A 27,221-nucleotide genomic window follows, 5' to 3' on the forward strand; every position below is an offset into this window, starting at 1 on the left:
GACTCCAAAGGCGACAAGTTTTGATAAAAGTGCACCGTGCCAGACCCTATCAAATGATTTAGAGATATCCAGAGCCACGACCTTACTCTCACCAGACTGGTGGATAGAGCGACTCCATCGTTCCGACAAAAATGCCATTAGGTCTCCCGTAGAGCGATTTCTGCGGAACCCCTACTGTCTGCCGCTAAGAAGGTCATTGGACTTTAAGTATCTGACAAGATGATGGTTAACCATACTCTCCATAACCTTGGAGAGCGCAGAGCATATCGCAATTGGCCAGTAATTCGCAGGGTTGTTCGCCCCACCTCTTTTGGGGATGGGCTGAACGTTCCAGCGCGCCAGGAAAACTCCCGCACGGTAAGCAATGTTGAAAAGGTTGCGTAGTGGACGAGCAAGCGTCGAAGAAGACTTACAAAGGACAAGTGCTGATATACCGTCCGGGCGCAGAGATTTATTAACCACAAGGACCCTTTTGACTCCACGTGTTCGAAAGAGTATCTGAGGCATCGAACTAGGTACACTATCTATCAAGGGGAGTGGTTGATTGCTAAAAGGCAAGGAAGAATTTCCCGCAAATATTTCAACCAGTAGATTAGCCTTATCAACCGGTTCAGTGAACACGTGATCATCCTTAACAAGAGTTGGGATTGCCGATAGGTTGCCCTTTACTCTTTTTACGAATGACCAAAAGCTCTTGCTTCCCCTCGGAGAAGCAATAACATTGGCACAAAGACGCTGTTCGTAAAAAAATTTTTCGTGTCTAAGTACTCTGCAACACGAAGTTCTTGCCTGTTTGCGCAGCATTTCGGTATTGGCATTTTTGTTCAGACGCCAAGTCGTAAATGCATCCTCCTTTGATCTGACCGCATCTCTGTATGCCTGGCTAAACCAAATTTTATCTTTTGATTTAACCGATAAATTCTTAGTCGGAATGAACGATCTCATTCCTATTAATATTACTTTCTGCACCATTTCGGCAGCAGCTTTTACGTCACCGTTAAGAAAACAAAGTTTCCAATTAAAATGCTGAAAAATTCGATGAGCTCAGCGCAACGTGATCTTTCGTATACAAAAATTGACCACTTCATGGCTGGGGAAGAGGCGGCGCGAAGAGAAGAATACGAAAACGAAAACGACGCTGAAATGGTGTAGTGATCGTAATTACCAAAAGGCGCAAGGACATTAACTTCATACTTCTCAGGGTGCTTTTTGATATAAAATCTTGTAACTTCCTTAAAAATCGGTTTTTATGCTGAACCACGATTGTTTCTTTTCCTGAAAGAATTATTTATATGAAAGGAGACTGTTTTTCAGAAAAAAGCCTTTGCTGTCCATACACATTATGCAAAAATTGTGCTTGATTTCTCAGCTAAATCAGGGATATTTAAGGCTTGTCTAAGGATAATGCTATTAATACTTATACGATATACCTTACTATCGCTTTCTACCACGATTTTGAGAAAATAAATAAAATTAATGCATTAATTAAACTAGTTCCATCCAAGTGAGGGGCAGTGTATGTACATCCTTTGTTATTTGTATTTATACCTTTCTCCTTTTTATTATTATAAATCAAACAGCATTATGGATTCGTCCAATTTTTCTGGCGCTTTCGTGCAATGAAATTTTTTTTCGAGTATTACACACAAATTTTTAACATTTCCCTTGTACTCAAAAGCAGTTAGCCATCAACTTAATTGGGTTCATCGAATGAACCACTCAAAGCTGCAAATATTCTGAATTTATACCATAAGGGCCAACCCTTTTACAAAGTAAAAACGAAGTACTCTTCTCCATCTTTATATTAGCTCTTATGCCCAGGGGCATAGGAAAAACGAACAGTAGTACACGTACAGTGTAAGCAACTTCGTGTGGCTTCGTACGGTTCAATTATTGTTTTTTACACAGCCCTTTGCTGAGTTGATCGTTCGGGTTTTACTGGCCCTTATACAAACCCAAAGTGGAGGAGACACTACACCACCTTGAGGTGTTCCTCTGGTGATCCACCTTTTTAGATCTTCAGATTCCAAGCCTGCCGTAATGCATCTTTTAGTATGTAAGTTATTAATAAACTTTCTAACGGTAGTGCTGATGCCTAGAAACTCCAGCTCCTTCATGAGTGACGTCGGTCTTACATTGTTGAAAGGACCTTCATTGTCAAGAAATGTGTATTGCTAGACAGCGAGGGAAGGGCTGTTTCAGTGAACTTGCTCTTACTATATGCATGTTGTTGTCGAGACAGGCGTTCTCCTGGGATCTTTGCCCTAAGATGTGTTTCTATCAACCTCTTTACAGCTCTCTGCATAAAGGATGACAGACTAAAAGGGCAAAAATCTCTCGCCTTCGTGTGGTAAGGTTTTCCTGACTTCGGAATGAAAATGACGTTTGTGTCCTTCCATCCCATAGGTATATACGACATGGTGATACAAGCAGTTTAAATCTCCCTAAGCTAAGGAGCCAGTCTGTCAGATACAGCTTGTAATTAAATCGGTGATACATCATCAGGGTCTGGCGACTTAAAGGAGTCGAAAAACTTAAAGGAGTATCGCCCTAAGGATTTTCAACTCAGACACAATTTCACAATTTTCAACGAGTAGCTCTAGGACACTAGAAAAATTCAACAAGACGGTGCCACATGCCACTCAGCACGCGTAACAATGGACTTATTGTTAGGCGAGTTTGGTGAACATTTAGTTTCACGTTTGGGATTGGGACCGCCCAGATCGTGCGATTCAACGCCTTATGACTATTTTTTGTGGGGCTATGTTAAAACTCATGTCTATACAAACAAGCCCGCTTTAACTGACGCATTGGAAGACAACGTTGAAACACTAGATCGCGAAATATCTGCCGAAATGTTGGAAAGGGTATGCCAAAATTGGACTAAGCGGATGGACCATTTAAGGCGCAGTCACGGCCAACATTTGCATGAAATAATCTTCAAACATCAAATTACTAATTACTATCGACTTAAATAAAAGTAAAGATCGAAGAAGCTGTGGTCATCTTCAGATACAAAGGTGACATCTAGTATCTCCTGTCTGTTTTTGGTAATAAAGGTCGGTTTATTGCCTTTATTACAAATCGCCAGATTGCAACTTATAATATATACGATAAGCAGCTCATTCAATTTCAAATCTGTATTCATGAATATCTTTACAAATAAGTCCAAGGCGTGGTAAGCCCGTTCCCAAACGAAAAAGAAACCATTTTTATTTTAACCATTTTTGTTTTTGTAATAATCCATACCCATAAATGTTGGGTTGAAGACTCGGTGTGCATCCACATACCATAAACTAAAACGTAAAAATTCTTACCTTTCGTGGGATTGCTTTTTGTTCAACCTTTTTGAAACCAATTTTTTCGAATAACTCTTTCTGTGCAAAACAAGAAAATATATGCATTAGATGAATGTTTAATCGATACGAAACTATATTTACTTATACTACACTACATGTAACGAGTTCACGTTCTTATAACTTAAGATAAAATATTGTAATTCTTCTATAGTAGTATTCTTAAGTTGTTTAAGACCATTATTTTTTAAGTTGAGGAACCGGAGATCAAAGAGAAAACCTGCATAACCAACGTGAGCAAAATATTATATGCATTAGACTGCCCCTTTGCTATTAAAAAATTGTGTTTTTTGTTTGTTTTGCATATAGATTATTTTTTTCCTTTTGGTCCTTATTAGCGGAAAATTAAATATTATGGTGAGTAAAATTTGCAAATTTTGCCCATGAACATTCCACTAAGGAACAGGGGCAAACTTTTCACATATTATGGTGAGTGGTAAAATGGTAACACGTGCCATCACGATGTCCAAAACTAGATATAATACCTTCTAAAGCAGGGTACTTTGTTCTGCTATCGGAGTAGTTGTAAAAAACTTTATATCTTATATTTTAAACATAATAACGCCAAATTTTTTCTACCGACATAATCGTGACGTTATATAGTTAAGAGTTAATCGAAAGGCATTGATCTACCATTCCACTGCTCACAAATTTATATTAAAAATTAGGTTATATAAAATAAAAATATTTGTGAAAATATCGGAATGGGTTGCATTGCTGTTTTCTTTTGCGTGTAAGCAAAACAATTTTACTCATGCGTACTTAGCTTACCCTTGGTGACAGCTGGGGTAACTATCTTCGACATTTGTAAAAGGTAGTAGACTTACGTGTTTAACAGTTCTTAAACTATCAAAATTGGAGGCCACCGTAGCTCATAGGTTGGCATGTCCGCCTGTCCTGGCAAGAGTAGTGGCGAGATTTGTGAGGAACTATGCCATGTGAAAACTACTCCCCAAAAAGATGTCGCATAGAGGTCTCCTAGCATTGAGCTTAAACTTGAATCGGACAGCACTCATTGATATGTGAATAATTTGTCTCTGTCTATTGCAATGTCCATGGGTAAATTTGCATTTGCAAACTATAAAAACATGGTGAAGGCGTTGGGCCAGTTACCCTACAAGGGCGGTTTATTGCCCGAACACCCCATCACACAAATTTTTTAAGAGACAAAAGAATAGAAAAACGAATTAACGACTATGATTTGCGAATCTGCACTTGGAATGTTGGAGAATGTGCAGTATACACACTCGCAGGTGTACTCGTACGTACTAAAAAGTACAAGACCAACATTACCGCCTTAAGCCTAGAGCGAAGTCAATTTGCAACGAAAATGTTCATTGCACATTATCTTTTACACCATTTTTTTAATAGTACGCTTTGACCGTTGTTCAGGCGCAATGTCGAACTAAGTACTAGGCTTTAAGCAGTGTACTTCTTTCTGCGTTCCGTTGTTGTGAAAAACTTTGTGGCAAATTTCCTGTTCTAATACAATCCTACCTTCATACTACCAATAGTTAATGGTGTCGAATTGCTATTTTAAAGTTCGTAGACTAAACATAGCATTTACATTTTTCACAAATTTTTCATTTACATACTTTTTTATGGAATTTGAGTGTTGTTCACACTAAAAGACGAACCAACCTTACCTTTGTAAGGGACAAAAAAGCCAGCCACAATCCGCACGAAGGCGGATATTAGAGCAGACATACATGTGGTTTCAACAAATAAAATTTTGACTTGAATGTAATAATTGTTTTTACTTGAAATTTTTTCTTAACTATGGGAAAGTTGACTTCGCGTTAAGATTGTTGAAGACTTTTAAAAAAATGCGCATTCACATCAAAATATATTTTGTGCTCTCTGTGATTTTTTGTCCAACAAAATCGATCAATTACATTCATCGTCGATCCCAATTTCAATTCCGCTTTAGGTTCGTATCTTTTTCATGCGAAATATCTTAGACAGTGCAATCACAATTGACTAAAATGGCAAATTGAGCAGGCTATCGCTATAGCCTAACTTAATATTGCTTGTTTTTGAAAATTGTACCTCTTAAAGGCGGTGCCATATGTGCTACAAATGCGACATCCTAAATTCTTTGTATTGTAGTTTTATACGTATATTCTTTCTCCAGTTAAAAAAAAATGCTCATATTTTTGTGAAGGTCAAATATATGGTTTTACCTTGTACTATGCATTGTTTGAGCGCTTGATGTGTAATAGGATGAAAATTTTGTTTCTAATTGTATTTTGACGAATGGATAAAATAACTCGGCCCTCATTCAAATGTCAATTGATTTATTAGATTAGCTCTGTATTTGCAAGTTATAAAGAACGAATAGCATGTACGTACAGTGAGCGTCAAAATAAATAGTACAAAAACCTTCTTCTTTTTCTGGCCAAATACGTCAACCCAACTTCATTACTAAGCAGAATGTTATTCCAAAAATAAACAAAAACAAAAATAAAAATAAAGAAACAGAAACAGAAAGACCCCAAGCTAAAATTAAATAACAGCAAAGTTAAAAAATAAAACAGTAAAAATTTCGAGGAAATTTTTCCTAGAGAAACTTTTATCGAAATATTATTTTTAAAAAAAATGTTTTTGTGTTGTCTTTAAAGAAACTTTTTTGAGGATTTCTACAAGAAGGGAAACAATGAAGAATTCCTTCGATGTCCGCACAGCTTCGGCAAAAGTTGTTGCTGACAACCTTCAGTCTGACAGCATGTTTTCCGATTAGGCAGTGACCTGTCATGGCGGACACAATGACTGAGACATCTGTTCTAGTCAATGACAGCAAAGCAGTAGACCTCTTCGAGTCTATATTAGGCCACATAGTTTTGGAATGCTCCCAGCCCCCTCTTTGTGACCATCCATCATTCGTTGTCCTTCGGGCCTGGTCCTGAAAAGTTAGCTTACATGTCGCTAGAGGCATACCCACAGATTTCAGTACCCCTGGAATGTGTAGGGTAGTTCCTAGTCTCGCAAGCTTATCCGCTTTAAAATTCGCTAGGATATCTCTATGACCCGGCACCCAGAACAGGTGAATTTTTAACTGTTCAGCCATCTCCTTGAGTGATCTGCGACAGTCAAGGACGGTTTTTGTGTTTAGAAATACGTTCACCTTAAAGCCCACCTGGTCGTTTAGTTTAGAGCCGTCCGTATAAAAGTCTATGTAACTTATGTTACCAGGGATATCGTAGTTCCAATCGGTTCCATCAGGAATAGTGGTATAGTACATTTTATCGGTCGGTTATCGGTTTTTTGGTGTCGTCCTGTGATACACAAACAAGCCGTCCTTTGGTTACGGTTAAGTATTGAGCAGTAGGAGGACTTTTTAAGTGCCGTCCACCAGACCACAACACCATATCACATTAAAGATCTGACAACTGCAGTATATACCCAATGTATGGCACGCAGTCTAAACTCCCAAATTTTGCCAATGGCTCTCTTGCAGGCGTATAGGGCAAGAGTTACCTTTCTCGCCCTTTCCAAAATGTTGGATTTGAAGTTCAATTTCCTGTCCAGCAAAACACCCAGGTAGTTTGTGCTTTCTGTAAATGGAACATTCTCTCCTCGCAAGGAGACAGGTTCCACTATAGGCAACTTGTATTTCCTGCTGAAAAGAACTACTTCTGTCTTGCGCGGATTTATTCCTAGACCACTTTCGGTAGCCCAGTTGCAGTTGCACGTAGACTTCCCGAAGTATGTCTCTTAGTGTGCTAGGAAACTTTCCCCTAACCGTAATTGCCACGTCATCGGCATACGCGACCACTTTTACACAATTTTCTTCCAGAGACAATAATATTTTGTTAATGGCTATATTCCAAGGTAGAGGAGACAGTACACCTCCTTGAGGTGTTCCTCTGCTGAACCTTCTTTTTAGATCCACAGATCACAAGCCATGCTGATGGAATTTCTCATAGAGAATCCTCAATTTGTACTTGTTTCCCCATCAAAATCACCGTGCCTCAAATGGGAATATTTGTTCCCCAATCACGAAAAAAATTCCCCTAATCTGTAAACACTGCTTTTATGGTAATCGACGGTTGTTTAGAGTAACAGTTGGGCAAGTTGGTGTTCTTGTAATAGTTGGATGTCTTCATTTGGTAGAAGTATATGAGGTGGCGTTTATTTTTCTTTCTTGCTGTGCTGCAAAAGGAGAATACTTTTAAGAACATAGTTTCAACCTAGAAGACATATCTTTTTGACAGATCCTACTGATGCGTTTGGTGTGGTACCAAACGATATCGCGGTCTTGGAAACCAGTCAATGCTATTACAATGCGAAAACACATTTTCTGCCTAATTTTTAAAAAGGTTTTTTTGTTTTTCTAGCTGGACAATATCCGATTGTACGAATTATTTCAAGATCGAATAAACTTAGCGTAAAACGCCTGGATTTTGTCTTTAAGAATTTTTTTGAAATATTGTTTTAAAAAATGTCATGAAATGTTTTGTTAATAATTTGTCTTTAAAAAAGATTTTAAAAAATTTAAAAAAAAAATTGCAATAAAATTTTGTTTAAAAAAAGTCAAACATTGTGCATGAAAAAATTTTTTGTGTGAAAAAATTTCATTAAAATTTTATGCTATAGAATTTCATTCGAATTTGGTTTTTGGATAAATATTATTAAAATTTTATCTCTCAGGATAAAAAATGTTTCTGTTTTTAATGAAAACTTCACTTTACATTTTTTAATATTTAACAAGTAAGCATAAGCAAACGTTGGCCAAAGCCAACCTTTTGATACCCTACACTACGATTGGATATGCAGGCATATTTGTCAAAATTAAAATTTGCTTTAATTAGATATATATTGGGTTGCCCAAAAAGTAATTGCGGATTTTTCATATAGTCGGCGTTGACAAATTTTTTCACAGCTTGTGACTCTGTAATTGCATTCTTTCTTCTGTCAGTTATCAGCTGTTACTTTTAGCTTGCTTTAGAAAAAAAGTGTAAGAAAGTATGTTTGATTAAAGTTCATTCTAAGTTTTATTAAAAATGCATTTACTTTCTTTTAAAAAATCCGCAATTACTTTTTGGGCAACCCAATAGAAATAAGGAGACATAGAGAAATTTGTTGTTCAAATTTTTGATAAGCTTGGTTGGTAAATGCGTGTGCAAAGGCCCTAAAAGTGAAAGTCGGGATATACATATACGAGTATATAAGAGACATTTCGCCATTGTAGCCCCCCAATGGGTGGGGGGGGGGGGGGGGGCTACAACTACAACTAAAAAAATATTTATTTTTTTTGGTGTTTTTTAAAAATGCAAAAATGAGTATACTTTTACTAAAACTTATGTTATTTTGATCTTTTCTGGTCCCAAAGTTTCGAATAAAAGCAAAATGTTTTTCTCTTTCCATCAAAATTCGTTGCTGATTGAAGAGCACCAGTTACTTCTTTATAGCTTTTTGATGTTGATTTCACGAAACCACGATTTCAAGTGGCTCTCAGATGTCAATATCCAAAGAATTAGATAACACACAGAGGACGGACGTGTAAAAGTAGGCTCCTTTCAAACGGCAAAAAATAAGGTAAACAAGCCGAAATTCCCTTTGTTTCGCACTTCAAAACACACCCCTTCAAACTCGTCACCGGATTCATAAGGAAGAACCTCTTGTAAAGTTCGTGGTGAGCCGATAATTTGTTTTCTTTTATCAACAAAATTTTCATAAATATTGTCACTCAAAATACAAAACAACGAGTAGATAAACACCGACACAACAAATAAGCATATCAGCTGACCTTATCCAACCAAGTTTAGTGATGGTAATCTACCGATAACAACAAAGCAAAAGTTATCGATATCTAATCTACTGCGATCGATAGCATTACCATTCATTGGCAGGGTTCGGAAATATGCAAGTTAATTTTCAAACACCCAAGAGGAAACACAACGAAATATCATCGCCAGAAAAACCAAAGTCATCAACATCAAACATGGAGCCAACTGAACTCATAAAACTTATAAAAGAAACTATTAACTCCAATTTAGACGAAAAGCTCAAATCGCTACCTACGAAAGCAGACATAGAAGACATAAAATGCGAGATAATTGCTATCAGCACTGATATAAATGCACTGAAGTCAGAGAATCAGAGTCTGAAAGAAGAGCTAAGTAAAGTGAAAATAGAAAATAGTCAGTATAAAAAGGATATTACTTGGCTAGAAAATCAAATCAGGTCAAGTAAGTTATTTATTAAAGGCCTACCAAGTGCAAAAAATCCAAAAGAAGAGGTGCAAAAACTGTTCAGAGAAAAATTAAACGTAACGGCAAGTACGAAAAATGTCCGCAAAGTTTTTGACCGTAACGGAAAAATGGCAGTTATAGCCGAACTTGAGAACGAAGATGCTCTACAACAGATATTTCGAAATACAAAAAAATTGTCGCGCTCTGATATCTCTATTGAACGTGATATGATACCAAACAAGCAACAGCACAAAAAGACTTTTCTTTTTCTTCGAAAACAAATTTTAGCGGTTAGCAAACAGCATAAAGTTGTTGTAAGAGAAGACAAGCTAAAAATAAAAGACCGTTGGTTTAAATGGAATTCCGATCACAAACTTGTATCTGGCAACGCTGATGGAGAAAAAGAACTTGTCAAATTATATGGGGAGGATATAAAAACTATTTGTTTAAATTATTATCAACTTAATGATGATTCGTATCCAAAAAACTAATAAATAATACACAAGCGATTAAACCGTATAATATTTCGATTTTATCGTACAACATTAATGGCCTAGAAAATAAGTATTTGTACCCAACTTTTTTTCAATATATCAAACAATTTGAGATTCTTATATAATTGGAAACGCACCTTGAACCGAACAAAATAGAAAGAGCAAAATCATATTTAAGCGGGTTTGATTTATTTTTTAAGCATGCGACACGCATTCATAGATACGGCAGAGCAATTGGAGGCTGTTTGATCGGTATAAGCAAACATCTACACGATACTGGTATTCCGTATGAAGTTATTGATATAGGGGAAACCCCGCTTTTAAAATTGTACACAATGGAAAATACTTACAGCGTAATACCTCAATACTTAAGACCTGCCAATTGGGACAATGACTTTGAAAAACTGGCAAAGTATTTTCAAGACATAGAAATACAAAACCCTATACTCATAGGTGATTTTAATGTCCGAATCGGAGAAACAAACCAGAATATCGGAGAAATATATAAAAGTAGCTTTTGCTCAGGATATGATTGCAGAAAATCAAGAGATAAAACTGTAAATCAAAAAGGTGTTAAATTTATACAACTATGTGATAATTATAACATGCTTATTTTGAATGGAATAACGAAAGGTGATGAGGATGGAAAATTGACATACATTACGACATTGGGTGAGTCAGTAAACGACATATGCGCGGTATCTAAGGAAATTTTGGGAAAGATTGAAGAGTTCAGAGTGGAAGATAAAGTATGGTCAGATCATTTCCCTATCCAGACGAAAATAAATATTGAACCCACTTCACGAACGGGGGAAAAGATGTCTCTATTGCCAAAATTGATATGGAAAGATGAAGAAAAGGATAATTATCAAAGAAAGATAAATGAAAGTATACGTAATATCGCTGGTGTAAATCACATCAACCTCAACGATATTAACCAAATAATAGTGAAATCCGCTTCAAAATTGATTAATCACAAAAAGCCTTTTGAGCCGAAAAATAAATGGTACAACAAAAACTGTAATAATGCTAGAATGAAAAGTTTTAAGCTCTTAAAGGTGTACAGGACAACAAGGAATTTGGAAGACAAGAGACGATATATAGTCGCACAAAAAGAGTACAAAACTGTATGCAGTACCAATAAATCCGTGTATTACAATACAATAGCCAACAAATTAAATAACATCAAAAACTCCAAAGAATGGTGGAAAATGGCGAAAGAAATTCGTAACCAATGTAACCTCGTGGGCTCAAATATTACCCCAGATGCCTTTAAATCCTACTATGAAAACTTATTAAATAAATCTCAAGAGACCACTCTTATTCACTATGCTCCCCCTTATAAAAATGATATGGATCTCGATAGGCACTTTACGATGTCGGAACTGCAAAAAGAGTTCAAAACTGTATGCAGTACCAATAAATCCGTGTATTACAATACAATAGCCAACAAATTAAATAACATCAAAAACTCCAAAGAATGGTGGAAAATGGCGAAAGAAATTCGTAACCAATGTAACCTCGTGGGCTCAAATATTACCCCAGATGCCTTTAAATCCTACTATGAAAACTTATTAAATAAATCTCAAGAGACCACTCTTATTCACTATGCTCCCCCTTATAAAAATGATATGGATCTCGATAGGCACTTTACGATGTCGGAACTGCAGAAAATGCTAGTGAAAGTTAAAAGAAATAAGGCACCCGGCGAGGATAGGATACCATATGAGTTCTTCATAAACGGCACCGAAGAGTTTAATAGTCTGCTGTTAAGAATATACAATACCATTTATTCTAGTGGGGAAATTGATCCTGTATTCACAAAAACTATTATTTACCCAATTCATAAGAAAGGTGATCTAAACGAGCCGTCAAACTACAGGGGCATTTCATTTATGAATTGTGTGGCGAAGTTATTTATGGGTCTTATAAATGATAGGCTATATAATTGGGTTGAAAACTATCAAATTCTTACAGAATACCAAGCTGGATTCCGGAAAAATTATTCAACGGTTGATAATATATACAATCTGGCCTCGATCGTCCACTTGAAATTGGCAGAGAGGAAAAAAGTATATTGTTTTTTTATCGATTTCAAGGCAGCTTTTGACAATATATCAAGGCAAGCCCTTATATATAAACTATTTAGAATGGGTGTATCATATAAAATGGTCTCAATAATAGAGAAAATATACAGCAACACGCAGTCAGCAGTATGGAACGCAGGGAGCTATCTGAATACTTCGAAACAACCAAAGGCGTAAAACAAGGATGTCTTTTATCGCCGTTATTATTTGCCCTCTATGTAAATGACCTGCACGAGTTCATCGAAGGTGGTTTGTTTGTGGAAAATATTAACATCCGACTTCTCTTGTATGCAGATGATATCGTTTTCCTAGCAGGTGACATACAAGTACTTCAGAAAATGATAGATAATCTGGAAATATACTGCAAAATGTGGAGTTTGGAAGTAAACCTAGCTAAATCCGAAATTATGGTCTTTAGAAATGGAGGAAAATTAAGCAAATACGAAAGGTGGATGTACAACGGCAGAGAAATTAAGATCTCCAACGAGTTCAAATTTCTAGGGGTAGTCTTTACTCCGAAAATGAAGTTCAACAAACATGTACAAACCAGAAACAATGAAGCAAAAAACGCTATTAATGCCACATGGAACCAATTCATTGGAAGAGCAGATATAGATATGAATTCTAAATGGAAATTATTTTTAGCCGTTTGTAGATCTATACAAATATATGCTGCCGAAATTTGGGGTTTTTCACACTTCGAAGAGATTAATGCACTCCAAGGATATTTTCTGAAGCGAATACTTAGGGTACCAAGTTTTACACCAAATTATGTACTAATGCTGGAAACGGAAGTAGAAGACTCACAAATATACACGCTGGGAAAACATTTAAACTATTTGGGGCGAATTTTGTATTACTATACACAAAACAGGCTCCCGAATCAACTATCGGAGATTATATACCAAAAAAATATATTTTGGGTAACAGAATTAAAAGACTTATCTCGAAGCCTACACGTTCAATGGCCACAAACGATGTCTTCACAAGGCAATTGGAACACTTTCTGCAATGATTTATTAAGTGGTATGAAACAACGATTGCATGAAGAAAGACTGTATAGAAAACAATTCAGCCAGAGCTGGCGGATATATAGATATTTAAACCCAAGCAGATCCCATCTTTACCTAAACAGAAAGTACTCTCAAGCGGAAATCGTGTGGATATTTAAAGCGCGCAGTGTAATGATCCCCCTAGGGTGTAACAGTTTTGATCCCGATGTCTTAAATAAAGAATGTAAATTGTGTAACATGCATGAAATTGAAACAATGCAACATTTTCTGGGCATCTGTCCTATACTTCGGGAATTTAGAATGATATCATTCGGAAAGCCGATATTGAACGATGAGGAAATAATCAACATTCTTGATGGTACAGAAGAAGAAAATTGGCACAAATTAATAAATTATCTCGAAATGAGCTATAAATATAGGCAACTTTTAATAAATGAATTCAATTAAATAAGCAAATGCTTATATAATGCGACAGACGTATTTTACATTGTCGCTAAGTTATAAAATTACTTCTTAGAATTGTAAAAAAAGAAATGTATTTTTATGAAAATATTCAATAAAGAAGTTTACTACTACTACTACTACTATACAAAGAGCTCGTGAAATTATTGGCATGCCAGCGTATTTATTTTAAGTTTTTCAAAGTACTTTCATTGTAAAATTTGCATGAAGTTTAGAACTATTGTTGACTTTTTGCATCTTTACATTACATTGCATTTTCCAAAAATAATGTCTTCAAGCTAATTTTAAGATTTAATAGAAAAAAAAAATGTTTTCTTAAGTTAATTTAAGCAATTCTTCCAAGAGAAAAAACTATTTCAACACAAGCATTACTGCTTCTTAGTCCTTACGCCGGGTGTAAGCTATTTTGCCCACAGTCCTTTTTCGATTGTCCGAAGATCAGAGGTTTGTGTCTAACGATTTAAAATAAAAAAATACTGAAAAGTCGAAAGCATTAGTCGATTCTAAATGATGAAACTTTAATTCTAATTCAAATTCGGATTTCTAAATAGATTATAGGATATATTCGGAGGAAGGCAAGCCTCGTTGAAGTCGATAAATTTAGTTTTTGAAAATTGATTAACACGTTAATGTAATGCGCGCGCATTACATACCATTTACTGCTCTGAAATTGATTGACCATTATATACTCTGCTATGTTATGTTCTCGGGACTACATACATGTAGGAGCTGGAACTAAAATCTGCTTTGAAATCAGATATAAATTGGACTTCCCAAGTTCTTGACAAGCAACTTTGGATATCGTTTTTTATTGTTTGGAAATGATAGCAATAATCTTTACCCACAATTTTCGCTTAATGGGGAAAAATGCGCCCTCAAAAGTCCGAGGTAGTCAAATATGAAGATCGACTTACATTGGTGCTATCTGAATATGAGACGATGTGGGTCATGCACGATGTTCGAGAGGAGAGTCTCAGTGAGGAGTCAGGTGGCACTGGCTCTTAATTAAATACTGAGAGCCAATGATACTCGAGATGACAAGGCGACTTATTGGCACCTTCAAATAACCAATGGCCAACGTCAGTGTCTGTTCCCAGGTTAGGGGCGCCTGTGAGGAGCGGAAAACTATGAGAACTACTATGAGAAACAAAGGAATAGTAAAAACGGACCCATAACGTTGACGACCCACGCAAACGAAAAAAGGACCATGATTTGCGGATCTGCATCTGGAATGTCCGCACTCTTTATAGAGAAGGTGCAGTATACGCGCTGGCGGATATTTTAGAGAAGTACAAGGCAGATATTACCGCCTTATAGGCGGTGCGATGGACTGGGAATGGCGTCACTACAACACCTAACGGTGACGAACTATACTAATAGCTGCCATAACACGGGGCATACATTTGGCTGTGGATTTGTGGTTAGTCGGAGACTGATACACCTTGTCTCCAGCTTTACTCCGGTGGATGAGAAGCTACCCACAATCCGCATAAAAGCCAAATTCTTCACCAGATTTCAACATAAAAATATCCACAAAGCCACATGGCTATCACCCGATAAAAACGCGAGAAACCAAATTGATCACGTTGTGATAGATGGAAGGCATTCATCCAACGTGTTAGATGTACGATCGATCCGTGGAGCGAATATAGATTCGGATCATTACCTTGTTGCAGCAAAGTTTCGCACCCGTGTGAACATGGCGCGGAAAGTACGATCTGACACTGCACGGAAGCTGGGCATTGAAAAGCTTCAAACACAACAAATGGCAGAGGCATACTCCACTCGACTGACCTAACTGCTTGAGGAAAGCACTCCTTGTTCCGATGATATAATGGCGCAGTGGCAAACTATTGCCCATTTCATGGAAAATGCCGCGAAATCCGTACTTGGGTAGCGGAAGCCTTCTCCAAGGAACCCATGGTACGACCAAGAGTGTCGAGATGCTGCTGAAGCCAAGTATGCGGCATATAGAGCAACTCAGCAATCAGTAGCAACGCGCCAGATGAAGGAGAGGTATCGGGAGAAAAGGAGAGAGGAGAAAATTCTATTCCGCAGAAAGAAAAACTAAATGGAAAGACGTGAATGTGAGCGAATTGAGATGTACAGGAGTCAGAATGAAGTCCGGAAATTCTATCAAAGAATTAAACATCAAACCGATGGCTTTGGTGCAGGCACATCCTCCTGCAGAGACAAAGAAGGAAATCTGGTAACTGACACAGATAACATGCTGAGGATATGGAAAGAACATTTTACCCAACTGCTAGTGTCCGACGTTGGCGGCGAAGAGGATACCGCAGAACCAATCCCTGATGATGGTATAGAATGTTTACCTCCTAGTCAGAATGAGATCCAAGTGGCAGTGACCCGACTAAAGAACAACAAAGCAGTAGGAGCCAACGGGTTATCCGCTGAACTATTTAAGACCGTAGGCGACACGCTGATAAGGCGAATACATCAGCTTATCCGCGCAATCTAAATAGAAGAACGCATACCCGATGACTGGAACCTCAGCGTACACAGAGGAATAAGTCTCCTCCCCATCGCATAAAAGACATTCTGGGGCGTACTGTGTGAAAGATTAAAACCTAAAGTCAATGAGATAATTGGGCCCTTTCAATGCGGCTTTAGACCTGGTAAATCCACCCTGGACCAGATATTCACACTGCGCCAAATCCTGGAAAAGACCCGAGAAGGACAAATCAACACCTACCATCTCCTTGTTGACTACAAAGCCGCTTTCGATACTCCTTTACGTTCAAAGGTATTTCAAGCCATGTCTGAGTTTAGTATCCCTGCAAAATTAATAAGACTCTGCAGGATGACACTTGCTGATACGCGTTCCTCAGTAAGAATAGGAAAGAATCTCTACAAACCATTTAATACCAAACGAGGTTTCAGACAAGGAAACAGCCTATCGTGTGATCTCTTTAATATCCTGCTCGAGAGATATTTTACGAGATGCAGATGTAAAAAAATATGGCACACTAATCCCAAGAGAACACATGCTACTCGCCTATGCCGACGACATCGATATCATAGCTCGGTCACCGGAAGTAGTAACTGCAGCCTTTGAAAGAATCGAAAGAGTGTCAGTGAAAATGGGTCTGGCAGTAAATGGAGATAAGACGAAATGGATGGTTTCAACTCCCAAAAAGCCTTCCACAACCGAGCAGATGAAGAAAATGGAGAAAGTTGGGAACCACAACTATGACACCAGTTTTGAGATAAAGCGAGGAATAATACTGGCAAACAGATGCTACTTTGGACTAAGTAAGCAGTTTAGAAACAAGGCCACCTCTCGACAGACGAAGATTACACTATACAAGACACTGATACTATCCGTGCTGTTATATGGTTCTGAAGCATGGGTACTTGAGAAAGCAGATGAGGCAGTGCTTGGAGTATTTGAGAGAAAGATTTTTCGTAAAATATATGGACCAGTTTGCATTAATGGAGAATATAGGCGAGGTATGAACCACGAGTTGTATGAGCTGTATGACGACGATAGCATAGTTACACGCATCAAAATACAACGACTGCGTTCCAATGAACAAGGAAAACTATGCGCTAATAGTTTGCCTAAACACTTTTTTTTTCATATATATCAATGAGAATTGCAAATTGCCCATATCGGTTCATATATTGATAAATTCAATGCGTAGTTGGCCGTTGAAGAAATGGTTTCGCGAATGAACGGACATATATAGATATATTTAGGGTGCTAAGACGACGAGATTGAATACATTTTATTGAATGACAGTTGAAATATTTGGAGTTGTTACAAACGGAATGAGGATATTAGTAGACCCCCCATCCTATGGTGCTATAAATAATCCACACTGTTTTTTATCACACTTAGAACAAAAAGTGTTGGTCATTCTTTTAAACGTACATACGATAAATTTAGATGCGTTTACTTATTTTGGCGGAAGAAAAGAAAGCAGCTTTTGTTATATGCATTCGTATTGTAAAATGTAGCTTACCTTTTCTGGAATGTCTTGGTTATCTTCAGGACCATTATCTTTTTTAGTTGCTTGCGTTTTACCTTTAACGCTCTCAACTTTGGTGGATTCTTCAGGTTTCTTTGGCTCTGTAGGTTTATTTTCGGCAGGTTTAGTTTCGGTAAGTTTAGTTTCGGTAGGTTTAGGTTCGGCAGGTTTTTTCTTTTCAGATATTTTTTCTTTAGCAGCACTTTCGTCTACCGATTCTTTTCGGTCATCCTTAATTTGTTTTTCTGGCACAATTTTTTCTTTAGTTTCCTTAGGCTTCTCTTGTGGTGACTCCTTTTTGTCATCAGTAATTGATTTTTCTTGAATCTTTGCTTTGGGTTTTTTAGTTTCCTCATCCTTTGGTTTGGGCTCTTGTGACTTCTTTTCAGTAGATTCTTTGGTTTTTGGTGTTTTGGTTTCCTTCTTGCTGTCTTTGGGTTCTTCTTCTTTCTTATTTTCTAATTCTATGGATTTCTCAGTGACCTAATTATATGTTTTAAAATACAGTGTAGAAGTTGCGAAAGCATTTTTTGAAAATAAATTTTAAACCAATATTAATTAATCCGATTGATTTAGACATATTTCAATCAAAAAATAAATATAACTAGCGTTGCTGACGTGAGCCACACCCTTCGTTTAGCCCCCATCTTGTAGAAGCGAAAGATAACTTTGAAAATTTTACTAGGATGTAATGATATTTCGAATCTTTCTTCGTTTAATGATTTTTTCATGCACTATACAACTACTGGTTGTATAGTGCATGGATACAACTACACTGGTTTTCAACTACAAAGTATGTAAACTGATCCCAAATCAATGATTATAAAGAAGCACTCAGATTGCTGAAATCACCACAATTCAAATCTATAAGATACTTTTATACCTCTCACACTATTTTGAGACGAGGATCGTGTGTGTTTAAAATTTCGTAACCTTTAATTTATCCTTTCACTAAGGGATAGTGTTTAATAAATTATGTTAGTCACGATCCTATTCTATACACCCTTTAACCACACCCCTGTTTGAGATGTGCCAGTGTGCATTTCATATGGACTACAACGTGCAGTGGTACAAATGTACCAAGGGTGTAGTTAAAGGTATAGTTTTTTTTTGTTTAAATCTCCCAGCCGCAAACTCAGATTTCATTCATAGCAGCACACATGAGGATGTCGTGAAGCTTCAGGTCTTAACATTTATAAATAATATACAAAAATTGGTTTTGAAAATCAAAACAGTTACAAATGTACCAAAGATGTGGTTTTAGGGTTAAACAGTCATCCAAGATATTTGGGGCGTACTTTCGTTACAGCCTGTATCCATAACAATATAGCACTGTTCCTCTTATTTATGGGATGATTTTGTGAAACTAGTTTCGTCTTCTTGTATTTAGTTGGAAAGGGTAAAGATCGTGAACATCACTATTTCGTTCTTTTTATGCTTAAATATGAATTTGCGAAAAATATTTCCTGTTCATAATTTAAGCGTTTAAAAAATGGGCATATAACGAAATGGCGGCAACACCATAAAACAACCACATTTGAACTTTATACTCTTGAACCTTTAAAACTGATTGCTTTACTTCAGTGGTGCACAAAATTACTTTTCACATTTTTTATATATCTCTCTTTGAACGAAAATGCAAAGATTGATGTTATTTTAAAAGAAAACATACTATTAAAAAAAAATAATAATGTTTCCTTCCTTATCTAGCGCTTAATAAGAAAAAAAAACGTTGTGTTTAAAAGTAAAACAGTAAAACGTTGCGTACACTCATACATATGTTCATTTGTTGCTATCTTAACAACGAATAAAGCCTTCTTAACATGCTGTATTCGTGATTTTTCGAACATCTTCCAGCTCGAGATCATATTCAATGCTTTCTATTCAAAGAATAGCAAAACAAAGAACTTATAAAAGTTGAGCAGGTGTGTGTTGTTATTCAAAACACTTTCACTGGCTAGTGTGTCATGTTTTCTGTTACGCCATGTATTGGTGCCCAAAAAGTAATTGCGGATTTTTTAAAAGAAAGTAAATGCATTTTTAATAAAACTTAGAATGAACTTAAATCAAATATACTTTTTTACACTTTTTTTCTAAAGCAAGCTAAAAGTAACAGCTGATAACTGACAGAAGAAAGAATGCAATTACAGAGTCACAAGTTGTGAAAAAATTAGTCAACGCCGACTATATGAAAAATCCGCAATTACTTTTTGGGCAACCCAATAACTTCATCAGCGCCTTTGTCAAATTGGTTGAGGTGCTCTACATAACCACTAAGCACAAAAGCGTGTTTTGAAACAGGGCTCAATAACTCCTCCAACTCTCCTTAGCGGGGCAAGAGAGAAGAAAGCCTTACTTTTCACTGTTCCGATACAAACTAATCAATAATGCTAAAAACAACAAATACACAGACACATTGCCAAACTCTTTTCGTTGTGCACTTGAACATTCTTTGAATGTCAGTGTAAGTGCTTTTTTGTGCGATCTTTAACATCTTTTTGTGATTTTTCGAAGGTCTTCCAGCTCGAGATCATATTCAATGCTTTTTATTTTTATTTCTTTGAAACTACAAGATTGTGGTCAATATTTTTTAGGACTTGCTATTTGATTTTTATTGTTAAAAATAAAAATAAAACCCAAATGTTGGAACATTATTCATTTTTGCTTTTGGTATTATTTAAAATTTATTTGGTTAATTAAAATTTTATTTATTTTATTTACTCGTGTCGTTTTGTTTAATAAAATCCCAATGAACTTTTGGTATTTTTAATTAAATTTTATTTTTATTTATTTATTTTTACGGCCATTATCTCGATTACCGCCGGTAAGAATTTTCAGGGCGATTTGAGTTGAAGATGTATCTTTGTCGATAAGTGACTTAGCACTCTTCAACCTAAATTAAAATTTAATTAAAAATACCCAAAATACATTGAAATTTAATTGAACAAAAGGACCTCGAGCCGAACAAAAACTGAGTAATCAAGCAAACAGGTCAACTAACAAACAAAAATTATTTTTATTAATCTTAACTCGTTGAGAGTTCTTCATTGGCAGCTATCTGGTTATGGGTTATTCCACAAAGCCTATAAAAAATGCTCAGTTTTAAAATTCATCGATAGAAAATATAATTAAGAAGGTTTATAACATATGTATATCGAATTTTTCTCCAAATATCACTCTATACGATTAAATGTTGGATCATTTTTTTGAATTGCCGTGTTGCCAATATGTGGAGAAGTCGCAAGATGGAATGAAGTACAGAAACTCTGAAGTTGTTATACCCAAGAGATATCTACTTTCTAATGGTTTGTCCGCTGCCATACTTTTAATGGCAATGCTTTACCCTTTTTAACCAATTTAAACCAATATTGTTCTACTAATTTCACTTGATAAATACACCCGATGTGGGGAAGGATATTTTTAAAAAAGTGAAAACATAAAATAAAAATTAAAACTACAAAAAAATCGTAAAATTGATTATAAATTCGAAGTGAGGTTAAAATCGAAGGCCTTTAAAACGTTAAAGTTGATGGGGGTGTGGGGTTGGTGTGGATATGGCTGTGTGTATGTGGCATGTTTTCACTATCCCATTGTTCTTACCTTATCAGGAATGTTTTTAGCGGCTTCGGCTTCTTTTTGGGTGGATGCTTTTTTGTCTTCGGCCTTTTTAGTAGTCTTTTCGTTTTGGTCAATTGGACTTTCTTTCTCAGTGCCATTAGTCATTTTTTCTTCTGTCTCTTTTTGCTCTTCTAACTTTTCTTCTTCCGTCTTTTTATGGTATAAAATACAGTGTAATGTTTGTTGTGTACAATTGTGAGAGAAAAGTATTTGAAAATATGAATTTGTATTATTTTTGAATTGGTTTTTGCTTGTGTTTAATGTTTATATGTTTATAACTTAAAAATGGAAAAAAACCCCATCCAAATTCGGCGGAGAATGCCTTTCTATAAGTACAGCAGTTTTGACTTGAGCTGCCAAACCAGTTTTGCACTGATACTGTGGCAGCAAAGCGAAATTCTCACTTATATTTTATGTGTTTAACGGCCAAAAAGAGGTGTTAATCCGATTTGGACAAAAAATTATTAGCGTATGTGTGATTGTTTGACATTTGTCGCAAGACCTATTTCTGGATTTTATTTCTTGTGGTAGGTAGAAAAAATGGAAATGGCGATAGCTTTCCAAATATTATTGGTGGTTAACGAGTGGCCGTTAAAAGTCTATTTTGTATAGAAAATGAGAAAGAAATATACTTTTTTTAATCTTTTAATTTTTACTTTTTTCATTTTTGTAAGATACATCATATATTGACACTTAAACAATCGGTAGATCAATCAAAACTTAACGATCGGCGTGTCAATCAAAGCTACTACCGGGTAAGATTTGCCCTTTAAAATCTTAAAAAGTTGTATAGAAATTTCGTAATTAAAAATTCAGCGAAATTAGTATAGAATAAGTTACTTTTCTGTGAAGGCATTCTGGTGACAAGTTCTGCTTTGCCTTGTATGTATCACTTATTGAGGAGCTCGCATACTACACCCGACACGCTTTCCAATTGGTGTAAATAGAAAAAAAAAACAATGGATCGCATGGTATAGGTTCTTTGAATGACGTTTTCAAATATTTAGGAGTTATATTATTCTATGGAACGTACTTGTCATGGCCTCCATTCATAAAAAATAAACAGTTACAGTCCTACACTAATAGCAGTCGTTAACAGTCCCTACACTAATAAGAAGAATTTGAGCAAAATTTCAAGTACCTAGCTTTACGCCTTCGAAAGTAAGCGTGCCTTCGACAGATAGACAGACTGGCGGACGGAGATGGCCAATTCGATTTAGAATGTCATATCTTCAATGTTTTTCAATCATTGCCGTTTCACTTATTATTTAGCAGTTGATTGCAAACATATTGTAGTTTTGGCGATTTTTAATATCTTATGATAAATCTTTTGTTTGTATACAATGTTCTTTTTAATTATAATCCGATATGAAATCTGCTTGATATTTGCCAATAATAAATGTCACAAAGTCTCGTGAAAACGTTCCAATGTAAACGAACTTAGTACTTATTATAGGTAAGGTTAACCGATTTTAGACAAGTGCTGCCTTTTCGCATGAGTGACTTGGCGCACTTATGTCATGTATGTATAGACTGTATGTTACTTGGTTAGGTAAGGTCTAAGTGGCAGTCTGCCATCAGACGTTTTTGTACATCGTGATACCACAGAAACAGAAGAAGGAGGATACCGTTTCTACCGTTGAACCATCCAGATTGCTTTAAAGAGTCCAACAACTTGCGAATGTTCACATCCGCTAAATCAGATAGGTTCTCAAAGAAATGGAACCTTAAGTGGAACACCTTCTGACTGCCACAGCGGGAAACACACACAAAAGTTTTTCTATAGTCTCTTCTACTTCGATGTCCTCACAGCTTCTGCTAAAGTCGTTACTGGCAACCTGCATGTTTTCCGATGAGACAGTGACCTGTCATGACGGACATAATGACTGGGACGTCTGTTCTAGCCAATGACACCAAAGGGGTAGACCTCTTCAAGTCTAGATTAGGCCACATAGTTTTCGAATGCTCCTAGCTCGCTCTTTGTGACCATCTATCATTCGTTGTCCTTCGGTCCTGGGCGTGACAATTTAGCTTACATGTTGCTAGAGGAACACCCACAGATTCCAGTTTCCCCGGAATGTGTAAGGTTGTTCCTAACTTCGAAACTCGTCCGCTTACCAATTCCCTGGGATATCTCTATGTCTCGGCACTCAGAACATTTTGAATTGTTCAGCCATCTAGTTGAGAGATCTGCCGCAGTCAAGTGCTGTTTTTGTGTTCAGAAATACATTTTCCAGGGATTTAATGGCTGTCTAAGAAGGTATTCATTCCTATCGTCGTAATGACATTATATCTAAGCCATTCAACCACTTCCTTAATGATGCACACTGCAGTGGTCGGATAACCTTTTCTATATGACCAGTTCTAGATCTTTAGAGTACACCCCAAAGCCCACCTACGTAACTTCTATTACCAGGGATATCGTAGTTCCAATCGGTTCTATCAGGAATAGTGGTAAAGAACATTTTTTTCTGATTGCTCTGTCTCTACAGAATAGTATAGAAATTTAAAAGTTGCCGGTGGTATTTATATTATTATTTTTCGTAAAGAACCCAAGAACAAATTTTAAAAATCTATTTTTTGTCCAACTTTTGTATTTTGATGGAAAATGAAAGACCTCCCAATTCTCTGCGACCAAACCTTCGTTTTGCTTGCCCAAGAATTCCAACATGCGTTTCGTTGCAAATTTACTGCCCCAACCCTTGATAAAGACCGTAGCCTTTGTGAGCTGGGGGATATCCATCTTTCTCACCAGGTCGAGCTTTGCTTTGATTTCTGAATATACCCCATCGTAATAGATCATGAGGACAGAATCTTCCTTAGACTAGAGGCCTCAGACGTATCCTCTACGGAGCTACAAAATTCCACCCATGCCTTTCTAAGCTCGCTCTTATATTTTCTAAGCTCAGCCTTATAGATGTCCCAATTGTGTGGAGCTCTTGTGGCTTTTGCTCTGCTGAAGAGTTTTCTGCAGTCCTTACTTAGACCAATCAGCTCTGGGGTCCATCATGGCGGTCGCTGTTGGCCCCGTGGCTTGGCACTAGGGCATGCTGACACAAGCGAGTCATTCAGGGTCTGTAACCCGCTTGACCACAATGTCTATATCCTCTGTAGTTTCCACTTCCTTTTCTGGTCTAGAAGGGATAGACGTGCAGAATTTGTGCCGAAATTCATCCCAATCCACCATTCTTCTGTTGAGCCGAGGGACCAAAACTTCAGTATTTTCCCCAAGGCTAAAACGTCTTAGCCTCGTCTTTCGATTCCCCCAGGAGTTCATCCTCACAAGATTCGTTAGATAGTGTCATGATGAGCTTCCGTACGCATCCAGGGGCAGGTGAGAAAGCTGTGGAACCTCTCTTCCTCAGGACACTGGGCACTTGCAGTGTGGACGATTTCTCCTTAAATTCTTCCCTAACTGCTGCTGTCGAAGTACTTTCTGAGTTCCGTGCTTCCCCGCTGGCGCGCACTTTGAGCCCAGTCCAACTTTGTGACCCACCCACACAGTGCTGTCGGGTCCCGCTTCGATGATTTTCAGTCTCCTGCAATCCACCAGACTTTAGCGATGTGGTCGATAGTTCCTCAGGCAAGTGTTCAGCGACAACCACTGAGTCGTCTCCTGATTCCCAAACCTCACCGCTTCTATAAAACTTCAGTTTCAACTTGTTGAATCCGTAGGATACAACCTCTTCAGACTTGTTGAGGTCTGTGAAACAGCCGGAGTTTCTTACGAATACTGAATGTCTCCGGTCGCCATCAGCCTCATCCAATCTACCAATCTTCCAGTCGATGGTTTAAAGTTTGGGATTACATTCCCTTAGTCTTCCAAGTATCGATTCAGGATCTGAGGCAATCCTTGGTATCCAAGCATGTGCCATTGGTCGAGAAGGAATATCTTCCTTCTTGACTAAATCTAGTGCTGCATCTGGCAAGATGTCACCAATCTTTTTTAGCGCACAACGATACATTTGAATTGAGCGTTGTTCCCCGAAGGCAATTAGTCTCTATCGGCCCCGATACCAGCCTGCATTGTCACAAACTGGAGCAAACCCAGGAAATTCTGCGAGGACATCGGAGTATACCCATGACAGTCCATTGACCAGTCCAATTATTCCTAGGTATGTAACCCTTCTCCCTTGTCGATTAACTGCCATCACCAAATTATCTCTAGCGACATTAGCAAAGGTTCTTGGACCCATCTTACTATTGTTTGCCCTAATTATATTAGGCATAGGATGGCCTCCAGGTGACCGCAGCCTTTTGGCTGTCTTTGGGGTAGCCTGTGCAGCAAATCCCCTAGCCCAATATAAGGAGTCTTACTTCCTATTAGTGAGAGTCTTAAGATCATTCGCACCAAGCCTCTCAATAAACATGAAAGCGATGCGTCTTCTATTATTCCAACCTCTTAAAGAGCGTGTTGGTGTGCCGGGGAAGGCCGATGGCCTAGGCAAATTATAGACATGCGAAGATAGAATAGGTTCGACCTTGTCCTTAAGACTCGAACCAGGTGTCTGCGTCAAAAGCCTCTGCTGACCAGTCGTCTGTCGGCTAGTGGAGCCTGGAGCAGCCTCTCCACCAGTCGAGGTTTCAGTAGCAGACAACATGATACGGCCTGATACCACCACCGCAGCTGTTGGATCATTAGAGTCCATTCTAAGCCTACTCTCGGGCTCTGGATCTGCCGCTCCACTGGAAACAAACGCAGATCATCAATTGCCTAATGGATACCTCTATCGGAACTATCCTTGAGTGACTTAAATTTATCCTTCGAAATAATGACCTATTACGAGTTACGAGTGTATGTCCCGATTGTAACCAGGGACGCACCCCATCTTAGTCGCAGAGTTCTTGGGTCTTGACACTCAACAGAAACAAGCTGACGAAAGATAGAACACAATAAACCGCTACAACAACAACCAGTTACAGAAAATTTCTTGCGGAGTGAAATAACAAAACTTCCACTCCACTCAACGGTTCAAACAAGAGTTTCGGGTACCTCCTATTACTTTATGTAGTTATATAAGAGTTGTGTACATACAAATTGGCCCAGACCACTTTATTTCTGTTCTCTTTATGTTTGGCTTAGTGTAAAATTTTGTAGCTCTTATCTTTTCCGTAAAAATGTACCAGTAAGTGTTCGTTTTCTACCACTAATGGCACAACTTTTCAAAAATGTTTACATGATTTCTTTAATCTGTATAAATACCCTGTGTGCTACATTCCATATTTTTAACTTCCTTCGTTCATTGTATACAAAATCCAGCGGATTAGGATATTCTACGACCAAACAGGTCGGTTTTGGAAATGGTCATTAAGTTTCTCATTTTTATATTACCCCTATGCAGCTGCGTGGATATTTGAAATATCAATTTCTTTAGCCACTATAGCAAGGGCAAACAGCCCTCCATAACCTGTTGGTTATGAAGGTTTAGGTTGTAAAAACCGACTTCAATCATAAAGGGGCTGGAAACTCTAAGCATCAATATTAACTAAAGAGTGAATTAATAACTTATACAACATACTACTGTTTCCACTTCTTTGGTAGTACTTGCCTCCTTGAACTTCAAATCCATCATTTTGGAAAGGGCAAGAAAGGGAACTCTTTCCGCATACACCTGCTAGAGAGCCATTGTCAAAAGTGGTGGTTTAAACCGTGCGTCATGCACTGAGTATATGGAGTAGTGGTCTGGTGGAAGGCGCTTCAGGTATTACTCTACTGTTCAATGTTCAGGCGGACTCAAAGAACGGCTAATTTGTACATTACATCCGCATTGAGAACGACACCATCTTATGCACAGAATTTAATGCTACACATAATGCCTGTGGATTAATGTGAACTATGCACCTAAGGCTGCGTAAGTTATAAGTAATGTGAATTTTCCAAAAACATGTAGACATTTAAAAAACAAATGTGTAATTGGTAGAAAGTTCTACTTGATTTGCCAAATAACACAAATCTAATTTTTTATTTTTGTTTATTTTTCTTTGGAGAAGAGCTCAATAATCGG

General features: G+C 37.3%; 1 protein-coding gene across 27 annotated transcripts in view; it reads right to left on the minus strand.

The window, feature by feature from the left end:
• LOC106088221 (twitchin) overlaps positions 1-27,221 on the minus strand; it is a 138,545-nt gene that overhangs the window by 63,290 nt on the left and 48,034 nt on the right. For 22 of the 27 annotated variants that reach the window (XM_059362751.1, XM_059362743.1, XM_059362742.1 and 19 more), the window contains 3 exons: positions 21,199-21,366; positions 17,593-18,081; positions 3,318-3,377 (listed from right to left, as the gene is read on the minus strand). In XM_059362751.1, coding sequence (XP_059218734.1) covers positions 3,318-3,377; positions 17,593-18,081; positions 21,199-21,366 — 717 coding nt within the window. The remainder of the gene's footprint in view (positions 1-3,317; positions 3,378-17,592; positions 18,082-21,198; positions 21,367-27,221) is intronic. The other 5 variants (XM_059362740.1, XM_059362736.1, XM_059362745.1 and 2 more) reach the window with 3 other exon arrangements.

This window comes from Stomoxys calcitrans, chromosome 2 (genome assembly GCF_963082655.1).
Source record: "Stomoxys calcitrans chromosome 2, idStoCalc2.1, whole genome shotgun sequence".
In the NCBI taxonomy this organism is placed as follows: domain Eukaryota; kingdom Metazoa; phylum Arthropoda; class Insecta; order Diptera; family Muscidae; genus Stomoxys; species Stomoxys calcitrans.